Here is a 24,491-nt window from a genome sequence, read left to right on the forward strand (position 1 = left end):
GCGCAGTTGCTTCCCTTGTGCTCCTGACCAAGGGTATAAGAGGCAGTGCGGGTTGATGCCTCTTCAGTTCCTCCTCTTAGCACAATCCAACAGTATCCAAAGCAGAAGGGAAGAAGGGCAGATAGTGGAATACAGATAGGGACCACCCATCTCAAAGAACCTCCAGTTACAGTAAGTAACCTCCATTTCTTCTTCGAGTGATGGTCCCTATGTGTATTCCACATGTGGGTGACTGGCAAGCCGTGTTCAGAGTGGAGAAGGGTGTAGGGAAGCTGTCAGCAGAGATGCTCATAGTACTGCCGTCCCTGCAGTTGCATCTGCAGTTTTGGCTCGAGTTACAGCGTAGCGTACGGTGAACGGGTGACAGAACTCCAAGTTGCTGCTCAAGAATCCCTTGAGGGAATGGAGCTATCAAGAGCTTTCATGTATTTATGCTGTGCCTATCACCATGGTATCTAGGTGCCAGCCACATTAAGTAAGTAAAAAGAATCATTAACGTACCAGGTCACATCCCTGGAGCCACAGTTCGTTTTTACTACCTTATTAGTACTTACGTCAGCTTTAATCTTTTGATGTGTCCAGGCATCACAGGAACATACAGCATTTTGACGCCCTGTACAACCATTGTTGGCTCTATTCCGTATTTCTCCTACAATTCAGGAATGCAAACATTTTAGCAGACTGCAGACAGACAGACAGTTAGTTCCAAATGATGGAACCATTTCTAAAAAGCAACATCCCAGATAAGAAAAATGTCCATGCATTAAATATAAAATTGACCAATGGTTTATTGAAATTGATTTGATTGAATCGTTTTATATACTCAATTGACAGCACTGATCGGGGCCACACAAACATGCACTTATTCCTAAAAATTATTTTGGCATTAATTGGAGCTTGACACAAGCCAGAAAAAAATGAAGCCATTTTCCCCACAACCTCTACTAAACCATTACAGTAAGTGAAGTCTTACTCTGACAGCATTTATGAAGTCCAGCAGAGTGAAATCTTCTTTCCCATAAATAGTCCACCTGTCCCAGATTGTAAATGATATTCCATTTCTGTTTGAAAAAGAACAGAGTGCTAAACATTCATTTATCTTGCACTCTGGAAGTGTGGATTCAAAGTCTTTTCTTCAGAAACTGATATTGTCATTATCAGTAGCTCTGCTATTAACCTACTGTTTAACTTTCCTCCTCTCTCTGCCCCTATTTCCCCTCCCTCCCTTTGTCTGTCTTGTCTATTTAGACTAAGTTCTCTGAAGTAGAGACCATCCCTCAGTATGCATGTACACATTACTTAGTACAATGAAGCCCTGAACCCAGATTAGGCCTCTAGATATTACTGTAAAACAAATAAGGTGAAGAAAGATACTGGCAAACTTGTAGTTTTATACTGCATAGATATGTATATTTGCAACCAAAGACTATGCAGACTGAACAATGTTTGACTAATACATTTATTAACTGAAATAATAGTTAAAAAGGCAGTAAGCAGGGACCAGACGTTCAAAATTGTTCAATAATCAGCAGCTCCCATTGAGAACAAGGCTGAGCACTTTGGAAAATCTGGTCTCCAGTTTGTATAGGTCAGAATGTTTATGTTGGCTTTCCAAATCCTTGCACTGTACATTTGAGAACAGCCACACCAGATCTAAGAATACTAGTAATGCTTAGTGTAGTGATAGGAATTGCATACTACCCCTCCAAGTGCTCACTGTGTTCTGTGGTTTAGAAACCAGCTAGAGCTGTAGTAGGTAGCGAGGCCTTGTATGTCTGTACAAAATTAACGTAGTTACTTGGAACCCAACTGTAGTTTCTTCATATTGTTGTTGTATGAGGACCAAAAGACAACACGTAGCCAGGTTGTATGGGTTCCCTCCAATTCCCATACATACTGCGTGTCTCCAGATCCTGATGTAACAGTACACCCCTCTCAAATATCAAACATAAGTTCCTAGACAACACACCATCATTGTGCTCCTTACCTTATTTCTGTTTTTCTTACTTCAGCAGCTTCTGTGAACACTATTATTGGAATGGCTAGATTTAAAAAACAGTTCTTATATGCTTCAAATGGATGTTCACCCACAATTTTGATCAGTTCCAGGGCAACCTAGGGTAAACACAAAGACAGAGTTACTTAATACTTTACAAATTACAGAATTTCTTGGGATAAAGCTGGTACATAAAATTTGATGTACTCAGCAGCACGCCAATTCAAGTAAAGGACTTACAGCAGGCTAAGACTGGTAGGCGGAAGACATTTGGTATGGTCTTCCATTAATATTAATAGGAACAATAGAAATCACTGTCAGAGAAAGGGGACAGAGTGTCAGCATGGCGGGGCATAATTAAGGTTGGTGCTAACCTTCCAGTATGCCCAATTTCAAACCCCTCCCTAATATCTCCAATTCTATGTCCAGGTGTATGTGTTCTTACATTAGGGCAGAATTTTCTGGAAAGCTTGAGACAAACCAGACAAGGAACTTGGGAGAGATGGGTTCAGAAAAAATAAGGTAGTGATCTCAGATCTCAAACATTTTAAAAATTTGGTTAGTAATAACCCAACATCTTGGCCTAGTAACTCCAAGTATGTTTTATTCTGCTGGTTTTGGCAAGGACTAAGAGCTTTGACTGTTTTTTGGTGGGAGACAGGAAGAGAGGCTAGGTTATTGGTATTGCAAAGAGTTCTGAACTCCAATACAGCAAAGTTTGCAGCATCTCTGATATGGAGAGCAGCAGGCTTTGGGGTGGTCTGGGGAAGAAGTGGAATCTATCCCTGCATAAGTTGCAACTTCCTCAGTCAGTGCATAGCATGAAAGCTAGTCCCATCACTGAAACTTTGTCATCATTTTTGGAAACCGAGGAAATTCCCAGCCAAAAATGGAGCTGCGTAGAAATAGCTGAACCTCGACCGCATTGACATTACTGTTGGTTTTCCAGTTTAAGATTGAGGTTTTCTGCAAAAACGCCAATAGTGTGTTCAGGTTTTTCCCCACTTCGTTGGTAAGTTATTTGTTGCTTTATATTCAAAATTAATGGAGTTTTTTGACCTATGAATGTGTTTTTATTCTGCTACAAATGAAGTTCTATCATCAGAACCCAGGTATGCAGCAATCATGAACATGGGCTGGCTCACACCCTCCTCTGGAAAGGTTCCCTCTGGTGGAAGAGGTTAACAGACTGTATACACTGAAGGCTGAAACACCACCCCCAAAACCCACCAGACTGAAAGGCACTCTTAGCTCTGCTAGTCCCCCTCTCCCACAGCATTACTGCTCCTGCCTGTGCCATGCCAACACTGGCTGCCCAACAGCAGTGGAAAGGACCCAAGGTGAGGGAATATGACTCTTCCACCTGTATTACTACGTAGAAATTGGTGCACAGAGCAAAGGATGGTGCTGCAGAGAATACCTACCCCTCTGTGTGGAAGTGACCATGGAAATTCAGAGATCCATACACAGATCAACAAGACACACTCCAGGCCTTTATTCTCCTGGACTATAAACAATTTCTTTGCTATTCCACTGCTAAAAATACATGACCTCTTCACAACAGAAAAAGGAAGGGGCATGCATTTAATTTCAAGTAATTAAAGGGACTCTCACCTACTCTTACATTACATAAGATTAAACTCAGTGGCAACTGCTTCTCTCCTTGACAGCACATGGCCTGTATTGATCTCAATGGAGTAAACATTTCTCAAATATAAAGTGAAGAATGTAAGTGAAATAAAGGACTGCAAACTGACATTTTACCTCAAGTCTGGTAGCTGACACCTTCTTGCTAAGACGTGTCACACTCACACTGGTGTTAACATTAATAGGTTTATCCTATTTTAATACTAGTTCATCAAATCTTTTGTAAATACAGTAGTTACCCTTAATGTTTGCACATTAAAGTTTCCTTCTAATTGCTAAACTAGCACTAAAAGCATGATGAAATTGGTTTATAAACTATGCCATTGGATTCTCATACTGCTAACACCAAATGCTGTATCACATTCAAAATGGTGAGTTTTAACACACATATTCTATACCACAGAAAACACTGCTTCTTGCCTTTCAAAGTTTTCTACTTGTTTAAAGATAAGTATATTATACTGGTAATTAATACCCCCTTCCCAATCTTTCCAGAATGCCATAAAGCCTACGCTGCAGGATCACAGAAGCAAGAGGCCACTGTAAAGTTAAACCTAGATTAGGATCAGTTTTACCAAAAGTCTTGCAGCAGGGATGTATTAGCATTAACCAACACTCAAATAATGAAGAACAGGCAGAAAAGAGGGGATTTGCTTCTCGCAGATCAGAGGTGGTTTCGCAAAATAAAGATTCCTCAAAATGTAAACTCACTGACCAAGCCAGACACGGCAGCAGTAGCAGTTGCAATGGCAGGAATAATCTTTCCAGCGATCCGCTTTGTTTTGAGCCGATCCGCTGGTTCAATGTTGTACATCTTGGCTCGCAGATTAGATGCTGCTGTTATGAAGTCTATATGCCCGTTTGCATCATCATCTTTTTCAAAGGAAAGCATCTTCATTTGCAAGTCATCTGTTCATGAAACAAAAATCAAATGTTGACCAGTAAGATGAATGAATTCTAAAATAGACCCAGAACATCAGTAATTTATTTGATTAATACAGTTTCAATTATATGCTTTTTAAAGATATGGGAGTATTAGGTCCTGGTGCAGGGGTATCTCTGCTACAAAGAAAACCAGCTGCCATATTTGAGGACTGAGTTTATTGCATTTGGGTGCGGGTTTTTTGTTTTGTTTTTTAATATTAATGGAGACACCAAGCACTTAATTTACTTTGCAGTGCCAGGAACCAGTGTTGGACTGTTTTGTGGGCATTCTTCCCCACCCAGGCATGGGGTTTTTCTCCCCACCCTGTACTGTACGGATCCCCTTTGTGTAAGTGTTAGCAGTGTGTAATCATTTCACTAAGACTAGAGTTACATCTAATTATTACTTTTTTAAGCATCAATATTTTCACGTGTCTGAAGTACCTGACCAGGCACCCTTTTACTATTAGAGCAATTACAAATCAAGTTCCCCTTAAGAAAGTAATTTAAGGCAGCAGTTCACCTTTTTTCCTCACCAAGACCACTCCCAGTCTGGCTGGGATCTAGCCAGGACCCACCCACACACGCATAGCAACAGGAAAAGGGCAGGGTGGTCACAATGCTTTAACGCCCATTTGTGACTCCCAGGTTGAGAACCTGTACTTCAAGAGATATGGCAAAGCCACTAGGACTTAGATGTTTATTTCTTAGGGAACCCTTAGAAGTCAGTCTGTGCTTTTTTATATTTTTAAACAACCTGTTACGGATAGCTATTATCTCTTAAAAGAAATTTTTAGTTTTTTAGATGATACACAAGAAAGCTTTAAAAACCCTCTCCAAAGTTTCAGAGTAACAGCCGTGTTAGTCTGTATTCGCAAAAAGAAAAGGAGTACTTGTGGCACCTTAGAGACTAACCAATTTATTAGAGCATAAGCTTTCGTGAGCTACAGCTCATTTCATCAGATGCATATCGTGGAAACTGCAGCAGACTTTATATATACAACAGAACGCCACTAGCCGTCACCTTCAGCCCCCAACTAAAACCCCTCCAATGCATTATTAAGGATCTACAACCTATCCTAAAGGATGACCCAACACTCTCACAAATCTTGGGAGACAGGCCAGTCCTTGCCTACAGACAGCCCCGCAACCTGAAGCAAATACTCACCAACAACCACATACCACACAACAGAACCACTAACCCAGGAACTTATCCTTGCAACAAAGCCCGTTGCCAATTGTGCCCACATATCTATTCAGGGGACACCATCACAGGGCCTAATAACATCAGCCACACTATCAGAGGCTCGTTCACCTGCACATCCACCAATGTGATATATGCCATCATGTGCCAGCAATGCCCCTCTGCCATGTACATTGGTCAAACTGGACAGTCTCTACGTAAAAGAATAAATGGACACAAATCAGATGTCAAGAATTATAACATTCATAAACCAGTCGGAGAACACTTCAATCTCTCTGGTCACGCGATCACAGACATGAAGGTCGCTATCTTAAAACAAAAAAACTTCAAATCCAGACTCCAGCGAGAAACTGCTGAATTGGAATTCATTTGCAAATTGGATACTATTAATTTAGGCTTAAATAGAGACTTGGAGTGGCTAAGTCATTATGCAAGGTAGCCTGTTTCCTCTTGTTTTTTCCTACCCCCCCCCCCCGACGTTCTGGTTTAACTTGGATTTAAACTTGAAGAGTGGTCAGTTTGGATGAGCTATTACCAGCAGGAGAGTGAGTTTGTGTGTGTATGGGGGTGGGGGGATGTGAGAAAACCTGGATTTGTGCAGGAAATAGCCCAACTTGATTGTCATGCACATTGTGTAAAGAGTTGTCACTTTGGATGGGCTATCACCAGCAGGAGAGTGAATTTGTGTGTGGGGGTGGAGGGTGAGAAAACCTGGATTTGTGCTGGAAATGGCCCACCTGATGATCACTTTAGATAAGCTATTACCAGCAGGACAGTGGGGTGGGAGGAGGTATTGGTTCATATTCTCTGTGTATACATAAAGTCTGCTGCAGTTTCCACGATATGCATCTGATGAAGTGAGCTGTAGCTCACGAAAGCTTATGCTCTAATAAATTGGTTAGTCTCTAAGGTGCCACAAGTACTCCTTTCCTCTCCAAAGTGAAAAGCTGGCGAGGCACTAAACTATTTTTCCAAAGACTTGAGCAGCACACAGATGGCACTACGGTAGCAGCTCAAACTCAACAAGTAGTGGAGTACTTTACAAAGGAAGTTACTCACTTTTCAGAGCTTCATTGGATAATATGGCTTTTTCCAGCTGGAAAATAGCATTCCTCTCATCCTCACTGCTTACTGGAATATGGTCTGGTTTTCTTGCAGTTTCATCTGTCTGCACAACCTATGAATATATGCAGCAGCTGAGTATGTGGCATGGTATTACCCTTAGCTCCAGAGCCACGGTTGCCCAAACAGATTACATGTGGTATGCCTTGCATTATCACCAACATCTAACCAAAAAGCTGATCTTTTCTCAACAGCTAGGAAAACTGAAGAAATCCACATCCCTGAGCAGCACTGTTAAGCCAACCAAACCCCCGGTGTAAGCAGCACTAAATCAATGGAAGAATTCTTCTGTCGACCGAGCTACTGCCTGTCAGGGAGGTGTTATTACCTGCGCAGACAGAAACCCTCCCACTGGCTTAGGCAGTGTCTGCACTGAAGCGCGACAGCTGCAGAGCTGCAACCCTGCTGCTGTTGGATTTCAAACACAGAGAAGCCCTTACATATGAAGGGGTCAGATACGTCTTTCTGCCAAACTATCAAGATCACTGACAACGTAACAGCACCACACATGAACAGGATTTATAGTCTCAACAACTCCATTCTCCACAAAGCTGCAACATAAAAAATTACAAGAGACAGTTTGTTGCCACGTATTTTCAGCAGCTGCAGCCTGATCTGACCCACTGAAATCTTTTTGGTTAATACAGCTCTAAACCATTAGCTTTATGTCATGGAGAAAAACAATCCCATTTTCTTTCCTAGTATTACAATAATCTAACCCAGAGCATTGATGGTAACGGTAATTAAAAGTTAACTAAAAAACGTTGATGTGCAGGTATAAAAAAAGCCTGGAGGCTTAAGGCCATGGACTGCACTTATATGATTCAATTTAAAAACAAAAAATAATTTTGAAGAGTTCAGATCATTGTCAGCTTCATTTTGGCTCAATTTAGCTGGGATATTTAAATGCAAAATCTTGAATATACAACCTGGAGAAACAAAGCAAGAACATATGCTACACAAACCATATTCTCAGCAGGAGTTCCTCCACGTAACAGGAAAGGGAGAATTACCAACCGACAAAAGGAAGATCACAAGAAAGGTGTTTGCTTAACTTAGAGCTTATTAAAATATTAAACCTACTTTATTTGAAGGTCTGAACTCTTGTATATTTACTCCTGAAATTATCTTCAAAATAGTTTCTTCTGACATATCCTGTTTTTTTTAAAACAAACATAATTGCAGCTTACTTTTATAAGAAACAGACAAAACCTTATTATATCTACTACCCTTTTTAAAAAGGGCAAAGAAAAAAGTTAAAAAACATATTTGTAATTTATACTTCATTTACAGCAAAATTACAGGTTTATGGGCTAGGTACCCCGCACTTACTTAAAACTGAAGAAACATCATAAACTATCCGGCTGGGGAACACAAAGGTATTTTATACTGAACAGTTCTATAAGGTCTAAGTTTGTAAAAGTGGCATTTACCTACATTATAAAACACAATCACAATATTACACATAACTAGGTACTTATACACGTTACAACAGTCATATGTTAACGCTACTATGTTTACATCCGCTTCTCTATAATGTTTATATATTCTTGCAGCTAGCGATGTGCATTAAGTTAAATGCACAATAGTGAAAAATAACCCAGCATTTCCTTTATTTGAAATTCCTGTTCTTCCTTCATCTGAGCACTACTGAGAAGGGTGGGAAAGCCTGAGACAACATACTGTGTTGCATCTTGACTGTAGTTCATCTGCTAAAGGAGACTGCAAAGAACAAATAGTGGCCAAAAGAGGCTACATGAGAGACTGCTTAAAGATCTGAGGGTAAAAATCTGAACTGCAAATAAAGATCATGGAGGCAAGGCAAAAAACATACTCTTACGGCTTATAGGAAAAAGGATATAGGAAGAAAAATGAGTTAATGCTGGCCAAAAAGGTTAAGGGGAGCAAGACAGACCTTTACAAATATTGTCAAGGTAAGTAATTATAGGGAAGAAACAGGTCTACTATAAGTAAGTGAGGAGGGCAAATGAAATTAATCCGGATTGAACGCGGCTGAGATACTGGTATAGTGTTTCTTCTTCTTCTTAAGGACGGAATTAAAGAAAAAGTTTGGACAACTAAAAAGTAGAGCAGCTTCTTGAAGATTAATATGGATAAAGAGCAGCAATGGTGGCACTGGACCATCATGCTGAAGACTAAAACAGTAGAGGGATCAGTTGTAATTCTAGAAGTATTTGGTTTCTCAACAATTTATCACTGAAGACCAAACAGAAACAGCAGCATTTGAATGCATACCGAGTATCAAGTACATCTAACCGCTGCTCTAATTATAATTGAATTATTACCTACCTTTTCTGTGACAGGGACACAGTATACTCTTGCAAAGAGTTTTGCACCACTCACTATGAAACTGTAGTGTCTGTTGGAAAAAAAAAGAGAAGGCCATTATTTTTGTATCAAAATCTAAATTCAGATTTTAAAACAGTATTTGTGTTTCAGTAGCACCCTGTAGCTCCAATCACGATTGGGGCCCCAGTGGGTCAGGCTCTGAGAAAACACAAGACAGTAAGGTTCCTGCCCTGCAGTACTTATGATCTAAAAATGAAGGCGAATGTGTTACCAAAGTACTAACAACAACATAATCATCGGACGCTTCTACACATCAGGGAACTATTGCCCAAGAATAATTTTCCTTACATTACAGGATCACTAAGAAAGTAGATGGAACACATGAGAAAAGGAGGATTTCAGCTAATCACAGCTGAGTATAATCAAAACTATCTTGTCAAAATGTTGAAATCCTCACTGAGGGCTTGTCTTCACTACCGGGGCAAGTCGACCTAAATTACGCTACTCCAGCTACGAGAATAACTGCACTGCGTCAACGGGAGACGCTCTCCGGTCGACTTACCTCAATCTTCTCGGGGATCTGGAGTACTGGAGTCGACCAGAGCGCGCTCTGCCATTGATTCAGCGGGTCTTCACTAGACCTGATAAATTGACACCTGCTGCATTGATTGCAGCAGTGTAGTGAAGACAAGTCCTGACACTGCTCAACTTCAAAAGAGGCCTGTATGACTGACTTTTAGTCTCCCTCTTATTCTTGTCAGTGTCACACCAGAGAGAATTCAATGAAACGCTTGTTACAGGAGATGCATACGTTTCACACGCTCAAAAGAATTCAGTCTTATAATAACTACATCCAACGCACTGCCATATATATTCCCATTTGATCCCACTTTTTAAGAGCTTGAGTTCACAAACTAGCTGAGTGTTTCCCCAAGAGTGGGGAGCAATTTCTCAAAGGAGAAGCAGATATTTCATCTGAAAAACCTCAAGACTTTGACATGCTTCGTTTGCATTAAAACTTTCCGTTTAGTTATTTGCAACACTGACGTCTACCCTTGGTTACGCTGAGGTTGCTATTAAGGGCAAGGCGCGGGCGGCACTTGAGGTTTTGAACTGAGCTAAGACCACACAAACGGAAGTTCCACAGACGACAATTTTTCTGATAATTCACTTATGCACTCCACCAGCATGGGATGAGTTCCATATCTACACAAGCCTATTAAATAATATCCCTCCCTCCCTCCAGGTCTATACAAAATATCAATAGAGGTACAATACTTACAAAGGATCATTGAATTCAAACTTTATTGGAGAAGGTGGCCTCTTTGGTGACTGCCAAAACAAACCTGGTAGTTGGAAGAATTTAAAGTGAAATTCTAAGTAGTTACTAACATAGTAACACAGTAAAGCAATGATTTACTACATAAAGTCACATCAAAGTGAGGTATAAGTGGCTATTTATACTTACTTCCATCTTTTAATCGTGTATCAAGGGGAAAAGAATGAAGTAGTTGAAGAGCCTAGAGAAGAAATGCCAGAGTACTATTAATACTCCATCATACACAAATCAGCACTTCAAAATATGAATGGAATAAAAAAGAGATGTCATTGTGGTGCTCTAAAGTCTTGATCCAGCTTTGTCATATTTCCCTCTGATAGAGGGAAAGTTTTCTAATCAGTTATAGGAATAGACTTAGAATCATAGAATATCAGGATTGGAAGGGACCTCAGGAGGTCATCTAGTCCAACCCCCTGCTCAAAGCAGGACCAATCCCCAATTTATGCCACAAATCCCTAAATGGCCCCCTCAGGGATTGAACTCACAACCCTGGGTTTAGCAGGCCAATGTTCAAACCACTGAGCTATCAGTTATGAAAATATAAGAAATTTATGTTCATGTAAGGAGCTCCTTTCCAGTTGTTCAGAACCACAGGGTTGAAGTAATGAAAGCATTCGTGCATATCAGAAGTTACAGGTGCCAACTGAATATGGCACTCTCCAGTCTTCATCCAAAAATATGGTTTAACATGTGAAGTACACACTAGCAACCAAGGAACTGTGCATGCAATTAGTACTTTTTCTTCAACACAGTCACCCATTTGTGTACACATAATTTAAGCCCATTACATATCACACCTTCAAAACTACGTCAACACTGTCGGCATGTTTTAATCATCCTGTCTGCTATATATTTGAGAAGACTGAATAAGTACACCAATACAAGAAGTAAGATGACACCAATCTTAGTGCAATATTAAAAGAGTCTACTGGAACAAAAGAGAGACAAGGTAGGTGAGGTAGTATCTTCTATTGGACCCACTTCTGTTGGTGAAAGAGACAAGCTTTTGAGCTTACACAGAACTCTTCAAAGTCAATTCACTGAAAGCATTAGCAATATTTTAATAGAGGGGCAACCTTGTGGGACTGGAGAAATATGGTATTTATTCAGCGGATACACTGCCAAAAAATAAAGTAAGTTCCACCCGAAGTTTCAGTCTAGAGACACTAAGATAATGTGAGGATTTCTAATAATTTATGCAAGACTATACCCAACGTGAAATCTTCGGAAGAGATGAGCTGGGTTTTGCGTTTTTTTAATTGTAGCATTTGTAGCAAAGATTCACTATCTGGTCATTCTGGAGGAAAGTGACAGGAAACAGATCTGAAAAACTTTTTGCAAATAATGTTCGTATTTTATCCATGAGATAAATAAAAAATTATTTTATAAGCCTCAATTAATCAAAAGCCATTTCTCAACATTAACAGGTTTTACATACAAACCTTATGCTTAAAATACTTCTCAAATTTTATTCTTGCAAGTTCCACACACTGCGACCAATTTCGGGGTCTTCTACTGAGTGATTTAATAGCTTGAAAACAGCCTTCTAAACTCTCTCCTGACTTTATTCTCTGAACAGAAAATGGGAATAGGAAAACAGTGTTAGACTGGACAAGCTCTGTTACAACCATTTAATAAATTAAACTTTGTTACCTTACAAAGAAAAGGGAAGGTGGAAGTCTCATTTATGAAATATTCTTTATTCTAGGCTTCACTATTTCACTTCATGCCACCCTTTTTGCAACTTCAGCTTTGCAATTTCTCCAAACACTATTGCCTAACATAGCAGTTCTGAAGTTACCTGCTTTTAAGAGGTTTATCCCATTTTGTTTCAATCGGCCTCAATCCTGGTGAACGTGGGGTAATCAATGCTCAGTATAGAGAATGAAAGTTCAAATCCTCTTACTGGAAGTTGCATGTTAATTTACCATGCAGAAAAATGAAATGATTAACTTGGAAGCAAATTAGTTTCTTTCTAGTTTCTTCAGATTAGTTGTTACACCAGTTCTCAGGAAGATGCCCACTATCAGAGGGCAGTATAACAACTCATTGCTCCCACCCATGTGTAAAGGTACATATCAGCTAGAGCAGCTTTCTACACACAACTGACTCAACTTTGGGCTACTAACTGAGACACAGTGGCAATTCAGGAAGTGGTAGGGGTATTCCTGATGGTAAGGCTATTGTGGATATTTATAACTAACCTTATTTTGCACCCAAGGTGACCCATGATTATTAAGGCTATGTTTTAGTCACGGGTATTTTTAGTAAAAGTCACGGACAGGTCACGAGAAGTAAATAAAAATTCAAGGCCCGTGACCTGTCCATTAACTTTTACTAAAAATACCAGTGAATAAAACTTGGGGTGGGAGAGGGGGTGCTGGGAGAGGGCAGCACAGCTGCTTGGGGTCAGGGGGAGGTAGTGGTGCGTGGCCCAGGACCCCCGCTGGTGCTGGGGAGAGCCGGGGAGGTGTTGGGTTGGCAGGGCCAGTAGGCTCCCTACCTGGCTCCGCGCCACCACAGCAGCAGAGTTTGGATGTGGGACGGGGCAGAGGCACGGGACAGAGTGAGGCGGGCTGTGGGTGGTGCTTACCTGGGGGGCTCCCCAGAAGCAGCGACATCCCCCTTGCTCAGCTGCTAGGCAGAGGCATGGCCGGGCAGCTCTGCGTGCTGCCTCCACCTGTAGGCACCGCCCCCACAGCTCCCATTGGCTGCGGTTCCTCGCCAATGGGAGCTGCAAAGCCAGCGCTCTGGGCGGAGGAAGTACACAGAGCTGCCTGGCCACACCTCCGCCTAGGAACTGAGCAAGGGGGATGTCGTTGCTTCTGGGGAGCTTCCCAGGTAAGTGCTGCCCACAACCCACCTCACCCCACCCTATGCCCCAACCCCCTGCCCCACACCCAAACTCTGCTGCTGCTGCGGGGGGCGGGAGGGGCGAAGAGGTGCAGTGGCCCGAGACTGCCCCAGCAGCGGCCGGTGCACCTGGCACAGGGGCTCCTTGAGCTGCCACAGAGCCAGGCACACTGGCTGCTGCAGAAGTCACAGAAGTCATGGAATCTGTGACTTCCGTTACAAACCTGCACCCTTAATAATTATCATTACATCACAGATTCTGTATTAGCAATGAAAACAGAACTGAACTTGAATCTTTATCTTAAGTAAGGGCCATTGCTTCAAGCCCCTTATTTTAATCACAACATTTATTCCTACCTGCAAGACCTCTTCTGCGGATGGGTAGGTTTGCCAAAATTTGTTAAACAATGAAGGCTTGTGAGCAAATGCACTTTCAAACTAAAAAACAAAAGCAGAAACATGGTGTTGTTCACTATTCTCTAAGTTGATTTCCCCACACACACACTTCTAAATACAGAATGAATGTGTGTACGTTGCCAGGCACTACACTTACCTTATCTCTTGCCCACTGTATTGTGTGCTCAATGGCAGCTGGGAAAGATTTTAAAGTGCAAAAAGGTATTTCTTCTTCTGGTGGATCTCGCTAAATTAAAAAAAAAAGAGCAGTGTATACTGACAGACATGTTAACGTATATTATCATAGAATATCAGGGTTGGAAGGGACCTCAGGAGGTCATCTAGTCCAACCCCCTGATCAAAGCAGGACCAATCCCCAATTAAGTCATCCCAGCCATGACCTTAAAAATATCTAAGGAAGGAGATTCCACCACCTCCCTAGGTAACGCATTCCAGTGCTTCACCACCCTCCTAGTGAAAAAGTTTTTCCCAATACCCAACCTAAACCTCCCCCACTGCAACTTGAGACCATTACTCCTTGTTCTGTCATCAGCTACCACTGAGAACAGTCTAGATCCATCCTCTTTGGAACCCCTTTTCAGATAGTGAAAAACAGCTATCAAATCCCCCATCATTCTTCTTTTCTGCAGACTAAACAATCCCAGTTCACTCAGCCTCTCCTCATAAGTCATGTGTTCCAATTCCCTAATCATTTTTGTTGCCCTCCGCTGGACTCTTTCCAATTTTTCCACATCCTTCTTGTAGTGTGGGGCCCAAAACTGGACACAGTACTCCAGATGAGGCCTCACCAATGTCGAATAGAGGGGAACGATCACGTCCCTCGATCTGCTGGCAATGCCCCTACGTATACATCCCAAAATGCCATTGGCTTTCTTGGCAACAACGGCACACTGTTGACTCATATCCAGCTTCTCGTCCACTGTAACCCCTAGGTTCTTTTCTGCAGAACTGCTGCCAAGCCATTCGGTCCCTAGTCTGTAGCAGTACATTGGATTCTTCCGTCCTAAGTGCAGGACTCTGCACTTGTCCTTGTTGAACCTCATCAGATTTCTTTTGGCCCAATCCTCTAATTTGTCTAGGACCATCTGTGTCCTATCCCTACCCTCCAGCGTATCTACCTCTCCTCCCAGTTTAGTGTCATCTACAAACTTGCTGAGAGTGCAATCCACGCCATCCTCCAGATCATTTATGAAGATATTGAACAAAACCAGCCCCAGGACCGACCCTTGGGGCACTCCACTTGATACCAGCTGCCAACTAGACATGGAGCCATTGATCACTACCCCTTGAGCCTGACAATCTAGCCAGCTTTCTATCCACCTTATAGTCCATCCATCCAGCCCATACTACTTTAACTTGCTGGCAAGAATACTGTGGGAGACCGTGTCAAAAGCTTTGCTGAAGTCAAGGAACAACACGTCCACCGCTTTCCCCTCATCCTCAGAGCCAGTTATCTCGTCATAGAAGGCAATTAGATTAGTCAGGTATGACTTGCCCTTGGTGAATCCATGCGGATTGTTCCTGATCACTTTCCTCTCCTCTAAGTGCTTCAGAATTGATTCCTCGAGGACCTGCTCCATGATTTTTCCAGGAACTGAGGTGAGGCTGACTGGCCTGTAGTTCCCAGGATCCTCCTTCTTTCCTTTTTTAAAGATGGGCACTACATTAGCCTTTTCCAGTCATCCAGGACTACCTCCGGATTGCCATGAGTTTTCAAAGATAATGGCCAATGGCTCTGCAATCACATCCACCAACTCCTTTAGCACTCTCGGATGCAGCGCATCTGGCCCCATGGACTTGTTCTTGTCCAGCTTTTCTAAATAGTCCCAAACCACTTCTTTCTCCACAGAGGGCTGGTCTCGTCCTCCCCGTGCTGTGTTGCCCAGTACAGTAATCTGGGAGCTGACCTTGTTCGTGAAGACAGAGGCAAAAAAAGCATTGAGTACATTAGCTTTTTCCACATCCTCTGTCACTAGGTTGCCTCCCTCATTCAGTAAGGGGCCCACACTTTCCTTGACTTTCTTCTTGTTGCTAACATACCTGAAGAAACCCTTCTTGTTACTCTTAACATTTCTTGCTAGCTGCAACTCCAGGTGTGATTTGGCCTTCCTGATTTCACTCCTGCATGACCGAGTAATATTTTTATACTCTTCCCTGGTCATTTGTCCAATCTTCCACTTCTTGTGAGCTTCTTTTTTGTGTTCAAGATCAGTAACGATTTCACTGTTAAGCCAAGCTGGTCACCTGCCATATTTACTGTTCTTTCTACACATCGGGATGGTTTGTCCCTGTAACCTCAATAAAGATTCTTTAAAATACAGCCAGCTCTCCTGGACTCCTTTCCCCCTCATGTTATTCTCCCAGGGGATCCTGCCCATCAGTTCCCTGAGGGAGTCAAAGTCTGCTTTTCTGAAGTCCAGGGTCCATATTCTGCTGCTCTCCTTTCTCCCGTGTGTCAGGATCCTGAACTCAAACATCTCATGGTCACTGCCTCCCAGGTTCCCATCCACTTTAGCTTCCCCTACTAATTCTTCCCGGTTTGTGAGCAGCAGGTCAAGAAGAGCTCCGCCCCTAGTTGGTTCCTTCAGCACTTGCACCAGGAAATTGTCCCCTACACTTTCCAAAAACTTCCTAGATTGTCCGTGCACCGCTGTATTGCTCTCCCAGCAGATATCAGGGTGATTGAAGTCCCCCATGAGAACCAGGGCCTTCGATCTAGTAACTTCCGTGAGTTGCCAGAAGAAAACCTCATCCACTTCATCCCCCTGGTCCGGTAGTCTATAGCAGACTCCCACCACGACATCACCCTTGTTGCTCACACTTCTAAACTTAATCCAGAGACACTCAGGTTTTTCTGCAGTTTCATACCGCAGCTCTGAGCAGTCATACTGCTCCCTTACATACAGTGCAACTCCCCCACCTTTTCTGCCCTGCCTGTCCTTCCTGAACAGTTTATATCCATCCATGACAGTACTCCAGTCATGTGAGTTATCCCACCAAGTCTCTGTTATTCCAATCACATCATAATTCCTTGACTGTGCCGGGACTTCCAGTTCTCCCTGCTTGTTTCCCAGGCTTCTTGCATTTGTGTATAGGCAGTTGAGATAACTCGCTGATCGTCCCTCTTTCTCAGTATGAGGCTGGATCCCTGCCCTCTTGCGCACTCCTGCTTCCTCCCGGTATCCCATTTCTCCACTTACCTGAGGGCTTTGGTCTCCTTCCCCCGGTGAACCTAGTTTAAAGCCCTCCTCACTATTACTACAGGTGCACTGTAAATGTCTGTATTATTTGTAGGTTGAACTTCAACGGACATTAAACATAAACATAAAGGGTGTTGGGGGTTGTTTATAAAAGCATTACAATTAGATTGCCAGAACAAAGCTAAATTGCCACAGTGGCATTAGGCGTCTCTTTACAGGCAAGAGGGATATTGTAAGTTGAGCGGTTTTCACTACAACTTAAGAACAAAACCTAAAAGGCAAGAGGATAGGAGCTCCAAAAGCAAAACTGAACCATGAAATGCTATTTGACAATGGGGTGAACTGCATTTATGTAAGGGCATCACTTCCCCACTTTCAAATAAGAGCAGGTGCCAACATTTTAAAGTTATTTCAGAATTATTTTTAATTCCTGATCCCACTGTAACTGCTGGTTAAATAGAAGAAACAAAACCCTTAAAACGTATCAGTTTTGGTTCTCCTCTGTGAACGTCTTTAGAAAAATAATTTTTGCCACATTTTTAGTCTGACTTTCCAACAACAGGAGGTGCATCTTCAGTGACTCAAGCGGGTCACTTGTATTTAAAATACACAAGAAGTAGAAAAAGTATAAGAAAAAAGGAGCTTGTGGGATCAACCACACATGGTAAGTTACTGTTACGAAGAGAGCACTTACGTGGCTGTTATAGGACTCTGTCAGATGAGGCACAGTAGTTTCTGTGTGTCCTTTAGTTCCCATTGTTCCAGAGTCTAAGAGAGGACGCAGGTTTGCTACACAACGACTAAAATGGAAATACAACATAAAAGAGATCAGGGGAAAAAATCATTCGGAGAGGACAGCAGGACCCTGGAGTATCTGAAATCAAGGCAAATGCCCTTAAAAAGAATCTTCATGGATACTCTTCTTTGCTTCTGAATGTTTCGTAAGTGAAGGATTGTTTCATACAAAGTCAAAAACAGGGTTTGCTGTCAAACCTGATGTTTTAGCCCTTGACAGTGTTTTCCCTGACTGCATTCGGGGACCTGCATTCAAGACCTCTCCTTTGAGCATTCGCTGGCTGGGATTCTGTGTTGGCAAACCATCTACTGGTTGGGTTTTTCTTCACAGTTTCCTGGAGTTGGCAGGTCTCATATTTCCTATGGTGGACCGTTCATGATAGAACTCATGTCCTACCTCATATCTCTCTACACGCTTCAAAAGTACCTCCATGTTTTTTCCCCATAAAGGTGTTTTCAGAAGGTCCACTCTTGGTCCTTTATTATCTATTCTCTCCCAATTACACTCCCTTTTAAAGTTGCAACCCTCAAACCCTTTGTATTTTAAGTTTTTATGTTGTATTTATTATCCCAACACTAAATACTTTGCTGAACAGTGAGTTACATAATCTCGGTAATAATACATAGAAAGTTGAATATGGAAGTCACTGCGCCACAACAAAGGGGGAACCTCATGCTGCAACATTTAAGAAGAGTCGCTTCTCAGACCAGAATCAAATCGCATTTTTAAAGATAAACTGCAAAGAATATTGAAAATTTACATCAGTTTCTAATATCTGTGCTCAGTGTTTCCATTATCCAGGCTAGAATGAGCATTCAGTGTGCAACTAGAAATGGACCTCCCTTCCCTCCATTTTCAGGAACTCCAAGGTCATGCGTTATCCAGTGATGTCACAGGTAACCAGGAAGCCCAAATGGATTTTAAGGATATAGGAAAGACTTAAAAAAGACTGACAAATTGGCTCCTGAACTTGTCTTGGGCCTTGTCTCACTGGGGATCTCAATCACTTATGCCATCATAAAGGCAATGCCATTATGAACTGATCTGCACTGGAGTAGCTTATTCCTGATTAGAAAAGGGAAGCCACACTAGAACAAGTCAGTTTATTGAGGCCTTGCTTGTCTACAATAAGTGTTTCCATTAATGCAGCTACACTAATGGATGGCCAAAGATGGCTGTAACTACAGCAAATCCCCAGCGTGGACTTCTTTCAAGTTACAGTGTCACTCTGTCCCCAAGGAGCTTTGAAATGCAGATTCCAGGCAGGTTTTAAATAAACTGGAAAATAACTTAAAATGAATTCCAATCAAACTAAAAACGATGCTTATGTTTATCTGATATTAAAGAATGTAATGGCTGAAACTGTCTCAACTGGCTTGGTCATTGCTTAGATTTAATATGTGCATGCAGAACTGTCTGTGTAGGACATACAGAATTACAGACAGACAAACAGGGAAGTATTTCAGTTTTTAGATGCCTTGCTTTAGAACACTGTGACGGTAAAACAGATAATACCCTCAAACAGCAGCACACTGCTCTGCGTAAAGGATTAGTCTCTTACTACTTATTATTTGTGTTATTGTAGGACCTGGGAGCCCCAGGCATAGACCAATACCCCATTGTGCTAGGCACTGTACAAACAGATCATAAAGATAGTTCCTGCCCCAAAGGGTATACTTTCTAACACTTCCAGAGATCTGATATTCTACAACATATGCTTAATACTTCGTGCTCACAGCATCTTCTATCCGAGTATCTCAAAGCACGTCAGAAATACATAATTAATTCTCAACACCTCTGAGGTATTGCCCACCACCTCTTCCCTTATAGTTCTTGACTGCTATTTTATGCCAGAAAAAACATTCTGAGACCATCCCTATTACATGCTGCCACTGCTGTTTACATCAGCTGAGATGGATTTTGCTGCATTTAAAAAAAAAAAAAAGGCAATCCAGTTTGTGGCCTACATTTCTCTCAAGGTCTGAAAGACAAGACTGAGGCCACATTTTAACCCCCCACCCCCCACACACACTAGATTTGGAGGGAAAAAAAACCGGGGGGGGGGGGGGGAAGAGAACAGAAGAGCAGATATGACTCCCATCTCACCACACTTACCTGTCTATATATCGCCTTGCCTCCACATTGTCTAGAGCTGTAACAATGATGTCTTGCTTGGTGTAGAATTCATCATTGTAAATGTTCTCAGTGGCTGGACACACTTTATTAAGATATGGATCGATCTTTAACTGAGGATTGATGTTCAGGGTTGCTGCTGCTGCGGTATAGCTTTTAGGTTTCTAAACAAATGAAAAATATGTTTATTTTATTGCAATATTCATTCTAAAACCAAGAGTCAAACAAGGTGGACAGATTTAGGTCACGCAAGTTCCTCCAGGATTGCAGATTAAACAACCATTCAGCGTATAAAATGTAAAAATCTGAAACCCCACTGCTAAAAATGAGGAAATAAAAAGTTTAGACAGGAAACCAAGTTATGGTTACTCAAGAAATGAGCACTTCAACTTTAATCATCCTATTCATCCGAAACAGTTGTGAAAGATCTGCTCTCAGTGCCTGGACAAACCCAATCCAGACAAGATGCAATACTGGTAGTTCGGGGAAGTTGGAGAGAAAGCATCTATAGCAGGGGAGGGCAAACTATGGCCCGGGGGCCACATCCAGCCCTCCAGACGTTTTAATCCAGCCCTTGAGCTCCAGCCAGGGAGCGGGGTCGGAGGCGTGTCCCACTCCACACGGCTCCTGGAAGCAGAGGCATGTCCCTCCTCCAGCTCCTACACGTAGGGGCAGCCAGGGGACTCTGCACGCTGCCCCTGCCCCAAGCACTGCCCCCACAGCTCCCATTAGCTGGGAACTGCAACCAATGGGAGCTGCAGGGGCAGTGCCTGTGGATGGGGCAGTACGCAGAACTGCCTGGCCACGCCTCCACATAGGAGCTGGAGGGGGGACATGCCGCTGCTACCGGGAGCTGCTTGAGGTAAGTCTGAACCACTGACCCCCTCCCGCGCCCCAACCCTCTGCCCTGATCCCCCTCCCACTCTCCAAATCTCACGGTCCCAGCCCAGAGCACCCTGCACCCCCAACCCCTCATCCCCAGCCAGAGCCCTCACCCCCTCCCATACCCCAACCCCCAATTTCGTGAGCATTCATGGCCCGCCATACAATTTCCATACCCAGATGTGGCCCTCGGGTCAAAAAGTTTTCCCACCCCTGATCTATAGGATAGGGTAGAGATGGTATCTGCCCCTATTACTCCAGTAGACTTTCTGCTTGTGGTGCTTTTGAATATCCTATTGCTCCTAGGTAGCTTCTGTGGCTAAAAGTGTACTACAATTGTATATAGGCAGGAAAATGTGACCAGTGCTTACCCAAAATAGACCTCAAACAATAACCCATAACATTGTGATTTCAAAACTATTTGAAATGTCATCTACATGAGGCTACAAAATTATTGAAATGTCATCTACATGAGGCTGACCTCAAAGGTCACAGTAAAATGCCCTTATCCACCTAATTGACAGCATTAACTGGGGGAATATATTATTCCAATTTTCCAAAGACTTGCACCTGGAAATAAGTGCAATTGAATGCTGACATTGGTCTGTAAAGCCCTATATAGGTTGGGTTCTAGCCATGCAAGACACCGTCTCTCCCCCGATTTGCTGCCACTTCCGTCTTTGCTAGCAATAGCTACATTTGAACAACTGAAGGCTATGGAATTGGCTTCTCCCATTGGTCTGCCAAAGCTTGAGACTACTGCAGGTTACAATGCAAAGTCGACCATCTTTCTCCTTTTAGTAGCTTTCAAAGAATGAACTATTGCTTTTTGTTGCCCAATAATTAATCACATGCATTTTTCAAAGTATTTAATTACTTAATGAAAAACATAATAGTTAGGACAGTGTAAATATACACAACAGTGCACACAGGCAAGCAAGTTGATTTGACTATTATGAACTGCAAATTAAAACATCTAGTATCATAACTCCAGGGTCTCCATACCAATATTTCAGAAAGTCATGGCTGAAGTGTTTAAAGCAGACTAAAATTTTATCATAAATTCTGTTTTAATATTTCTGCCATTGGATTATTTGTATACTGCTTCACCATACTTTTCAGTTACGTAATTCTCATATTTCAATTGTCAAGTCACAGCAACCTGATGTAAGATGTTTACTGCTTGTAAATTCGTAATTCGCATCACTCTCAGTGGCCTGCAAAAGGTCTTGGTTCTGATTCTTCACTCACAGCTATGAAGAGGAGGAATAACTTCACTGAAGTCAATGGAATGACACTGGTGTATATGAGTGGAGAATCAGGCCCTTGGAGTCTATTAAACCAGTGTTAATATAAATACTAAATTTAGATGTATGAATAAGTCTAAATATTAGAGTTAGTATTGTTAAAGTCCATTCCCCACCCCAGTCTTCTCAAAGACTCCTTTCTTTGTACACAAATATTTATATGCTTAAGCTAAGGTCTCACAGTGGGTAAAAGCAGCAGCACATACTCTGGCCAGGAGACACTATGATGCAAAAAGAAAGTCTACCTGTATATGATGGGGTCGAAAAAGAAACTGCCTGTTCAAGTTGGATTTCTCTATCAAGTCTGGATCTGTAATTGTGACCTACAACAAGAAGGAAAAAAAGAACAGCTGAAATTATAAACCAAGTGTGCTGTTCAGCACTGCTCTTTTTGTAAAATCTAGCTTCCAGTGTCAAAATAAGCCTGACAGATGGTAACATGAGCATTAAGACTGTTACAAGAATCTATTTTAACATCTTAGATTTTAAAACAATTTCCCAAGCATGCTGCTCATGAGTTCTAATTCCAAATTACACATGAACATCCCAATTTACACATAGCTCTCTTCCTCCTACCCAAGAACTTAATCCAAAACAAGACTAACTCCTTAATAAGACTACAGTGGGATACAATTTTTATTTAAAAAATGTACGTGTAAGGGGGTATTTAAACTGGTTTTCATAATAAACAATCCTCTTTAAAAGAGGGGAAAATATGAGACAAGCACACCTCTCTGTACACCATCATCGCTTTCACCTCATAGTCTCCAGTACATCCAAATCATGCCACATTTACAATAAACCCTGTCTTGTGTTATTGTTTAGATACGTAATGACAAGCCAGTGTGTGCATAAAACTTACCATGCCTTTGTCTCGGCCACTACCAACTCCAAGAAGTGCAAAATTTTTTAACATTTCACAGCCTATTGCTCCACACCCAACCTAAAGAAAATACATTTAAAGTAGTCACAGCCATCATTTATTTCTACCACTTCAAAAAAACAGGAGGGGACTTCATCATAACATAAGATTAACTGAAAAAGTATATAAATTACAGTAAACTTTGAGGTGATATTCAAAATTCAGATGTTTAGCTATAAAAGTCCTGAAAGATCTAGGCCCTAGTTATCGGAGACACCGTAAGACCTGCCACAACCCTTTCACTCAGAAGGAATGCTCCAACCATGTAAATGAAGTGTGAAATCATCAGCAGCTAGGGGGAGAATGTTCTTTGTGACAAGCCACCATCAACTCACTGCCGAATATACAACTAAACCCTAACCAAGACACTCTCTGAGCAAGATCCAAGAGATTGTTTGATCAGGCTTTTCACTAACTTCCCTGACATTTTTTATACTAGCTTCTAACTACTTCCATGGATTCTCTGAGGAAAATGAGGTTGGCTGCTTTGATGGACTGCAAAGCAGGAAAGATTATATTCAGAGCTGTTTTATGAAAAGCAGGCCCAGAAACCAAAGCAGTGGACATCTTATAAATACTACCATTAAAGTTTACCCGGTTAGGCTGTTTAGATGACCTTTCTGGACAACTACAAACAGATTTTCTCTAAATCACTCTTCACTTCTTACTACAAGATTTTCTCCAAAGATTTAATACATCTTGTTTAAATAAGACTTGTTTTCTATATACAGACACAGTTCCTTTACATTTAGGACATTATGAAGCACCACAGCAAGAACTGAACTGTCATTCTAAAAACTATAATTTTGCACTGCATTCTTTTCATACTTTATTTTTATTCCTTTACTCACTAAGACCCTGATCTTCAAGGAAATCCACATGAGCAATGTCTCATTGTACACAGCTCCTTGCAGGTTCAAGGCATCATTTACAAATTCAGTAATTTACAATGGGTCTCTTAGACATTAGTTTCAGAGTAGCAGCCGTGTTAGTCTGTATCCGCAAAAACAACAGGAGTACTTATGGCACCTTTGTTAGTCTCTAAGGTGCCACAAGTACTCCTGTTTTTTTAGACATTAGTGTGTATTACTGAGAATCTACTTTTACTTTGAATGGTTATCTGTCCAGTTATTCATGTAACCACTGTAGATCTGGCTAATTTGAGGACAATTATAATTACTTGCACCATAATATATGACAGTTCACATAACACATGACTTCATATCATAATCCAAACTTACCAAGAAAACATTCAACTTATGCAGCTTTTGGCACAGGGACTCTCCAATGCAAATCCTCAAGGCATCATATTTATCTCCCCTATGCAGACACATTCAGATAAAGAGGGAAAACAATAAATTGGCAAGAGAGATACTAACCTACGTATGATAAATGGCATATATTGTGCTTCAATATTAGCTAAGATAAGAAGGTGAAAA

General features: G+C 41.7%; 1 protein-coding gene across 3 annotated transcripts in view; it reads right to left on the minus strand.

Annotated features, from left to right (window-relative positions):
• Positions 1–24,491, minus strand: part of UBA6 (ubiquitin like modifier activating enzyme 6) — a 54,995-nt gene that overhangs the window by 3,779 nt on the left and 26,725 nt on the right. For 2 of the 3 annotated variants that reach the window (XM_073340252.1, XM_073340251.1), the window contains 17 exons: positions 24,294–24,372; positions 22,993–23,073; positions 22,376–22,453; positions 19,924–20,105; positions 17,707–17,812; positions 13,949–14,038; positions 13,753–13,833; positions 11,985–12,113; positions 10,672–10,723; positions 10,486–10,549; positions 9,204–9,273; positions 7,977–8,048; positions 6,831–6,948; positions 4,359–4,552; positions 1,988–2,115; positions 974–1,061; positions 555–649 (listed from right to left, as the gene is read on the minus strand). In XM_073340252.1, the coding sequence (XP_073196353.1) occupies positions 555–649; positions 974–1,061; positions 1,988–2,115; positions 4,359–4,552; positions 6,831–6,948; positions 7,977–8,048; positions 9,204–9,273; positions 10,486–10,549; positions 10,672–10,723; positions 11,985–12,113; positions 13,753–13,833; positions 13,949–14,038; positions 17,707–17,812; positions 19,924–20,105; positions 22,376–22,453; positions 22,993–23,073; positions 24,294–24,372 (1,707 nt within the window). The remainder of the gene's footprint in view (positions 1–554; positions 650–973; positions 1,062–1,987; positions 2,116–4,358; positions 4,553–6,830; positions 6,949–7,976; positions 8,049–9,203; positions 9,274–10,485; positions 10,550–10,671; positions 10,724–11,984; positions 12,114–13,752; positions 13,834–13,948; positions 14,039–17,706; positions 17,813–19,923; positions 20,106–22,375; positions 22,454–22,992; positions 23,074–24,293; positions 24,373–24,491) is intronic. The other variant, XM_073340253.1, reaches the window with a different exon arrangement.

The sequence above is a fragment of the Lepidochelys kempii genome, chromosome 4 (assembly GCF_965140265.1).
Source record: "Lepidochelys kempii isolate rLepKem1 chromosome 4, rLepKem1.hap2, whole genome shotgun sequence".
NCBI classification, from domain to species: Eukaryota; Metazoa; Chordata; order Testudines; family Cheloniidae; genus Lepidochelys; species Lepidochelys kempii.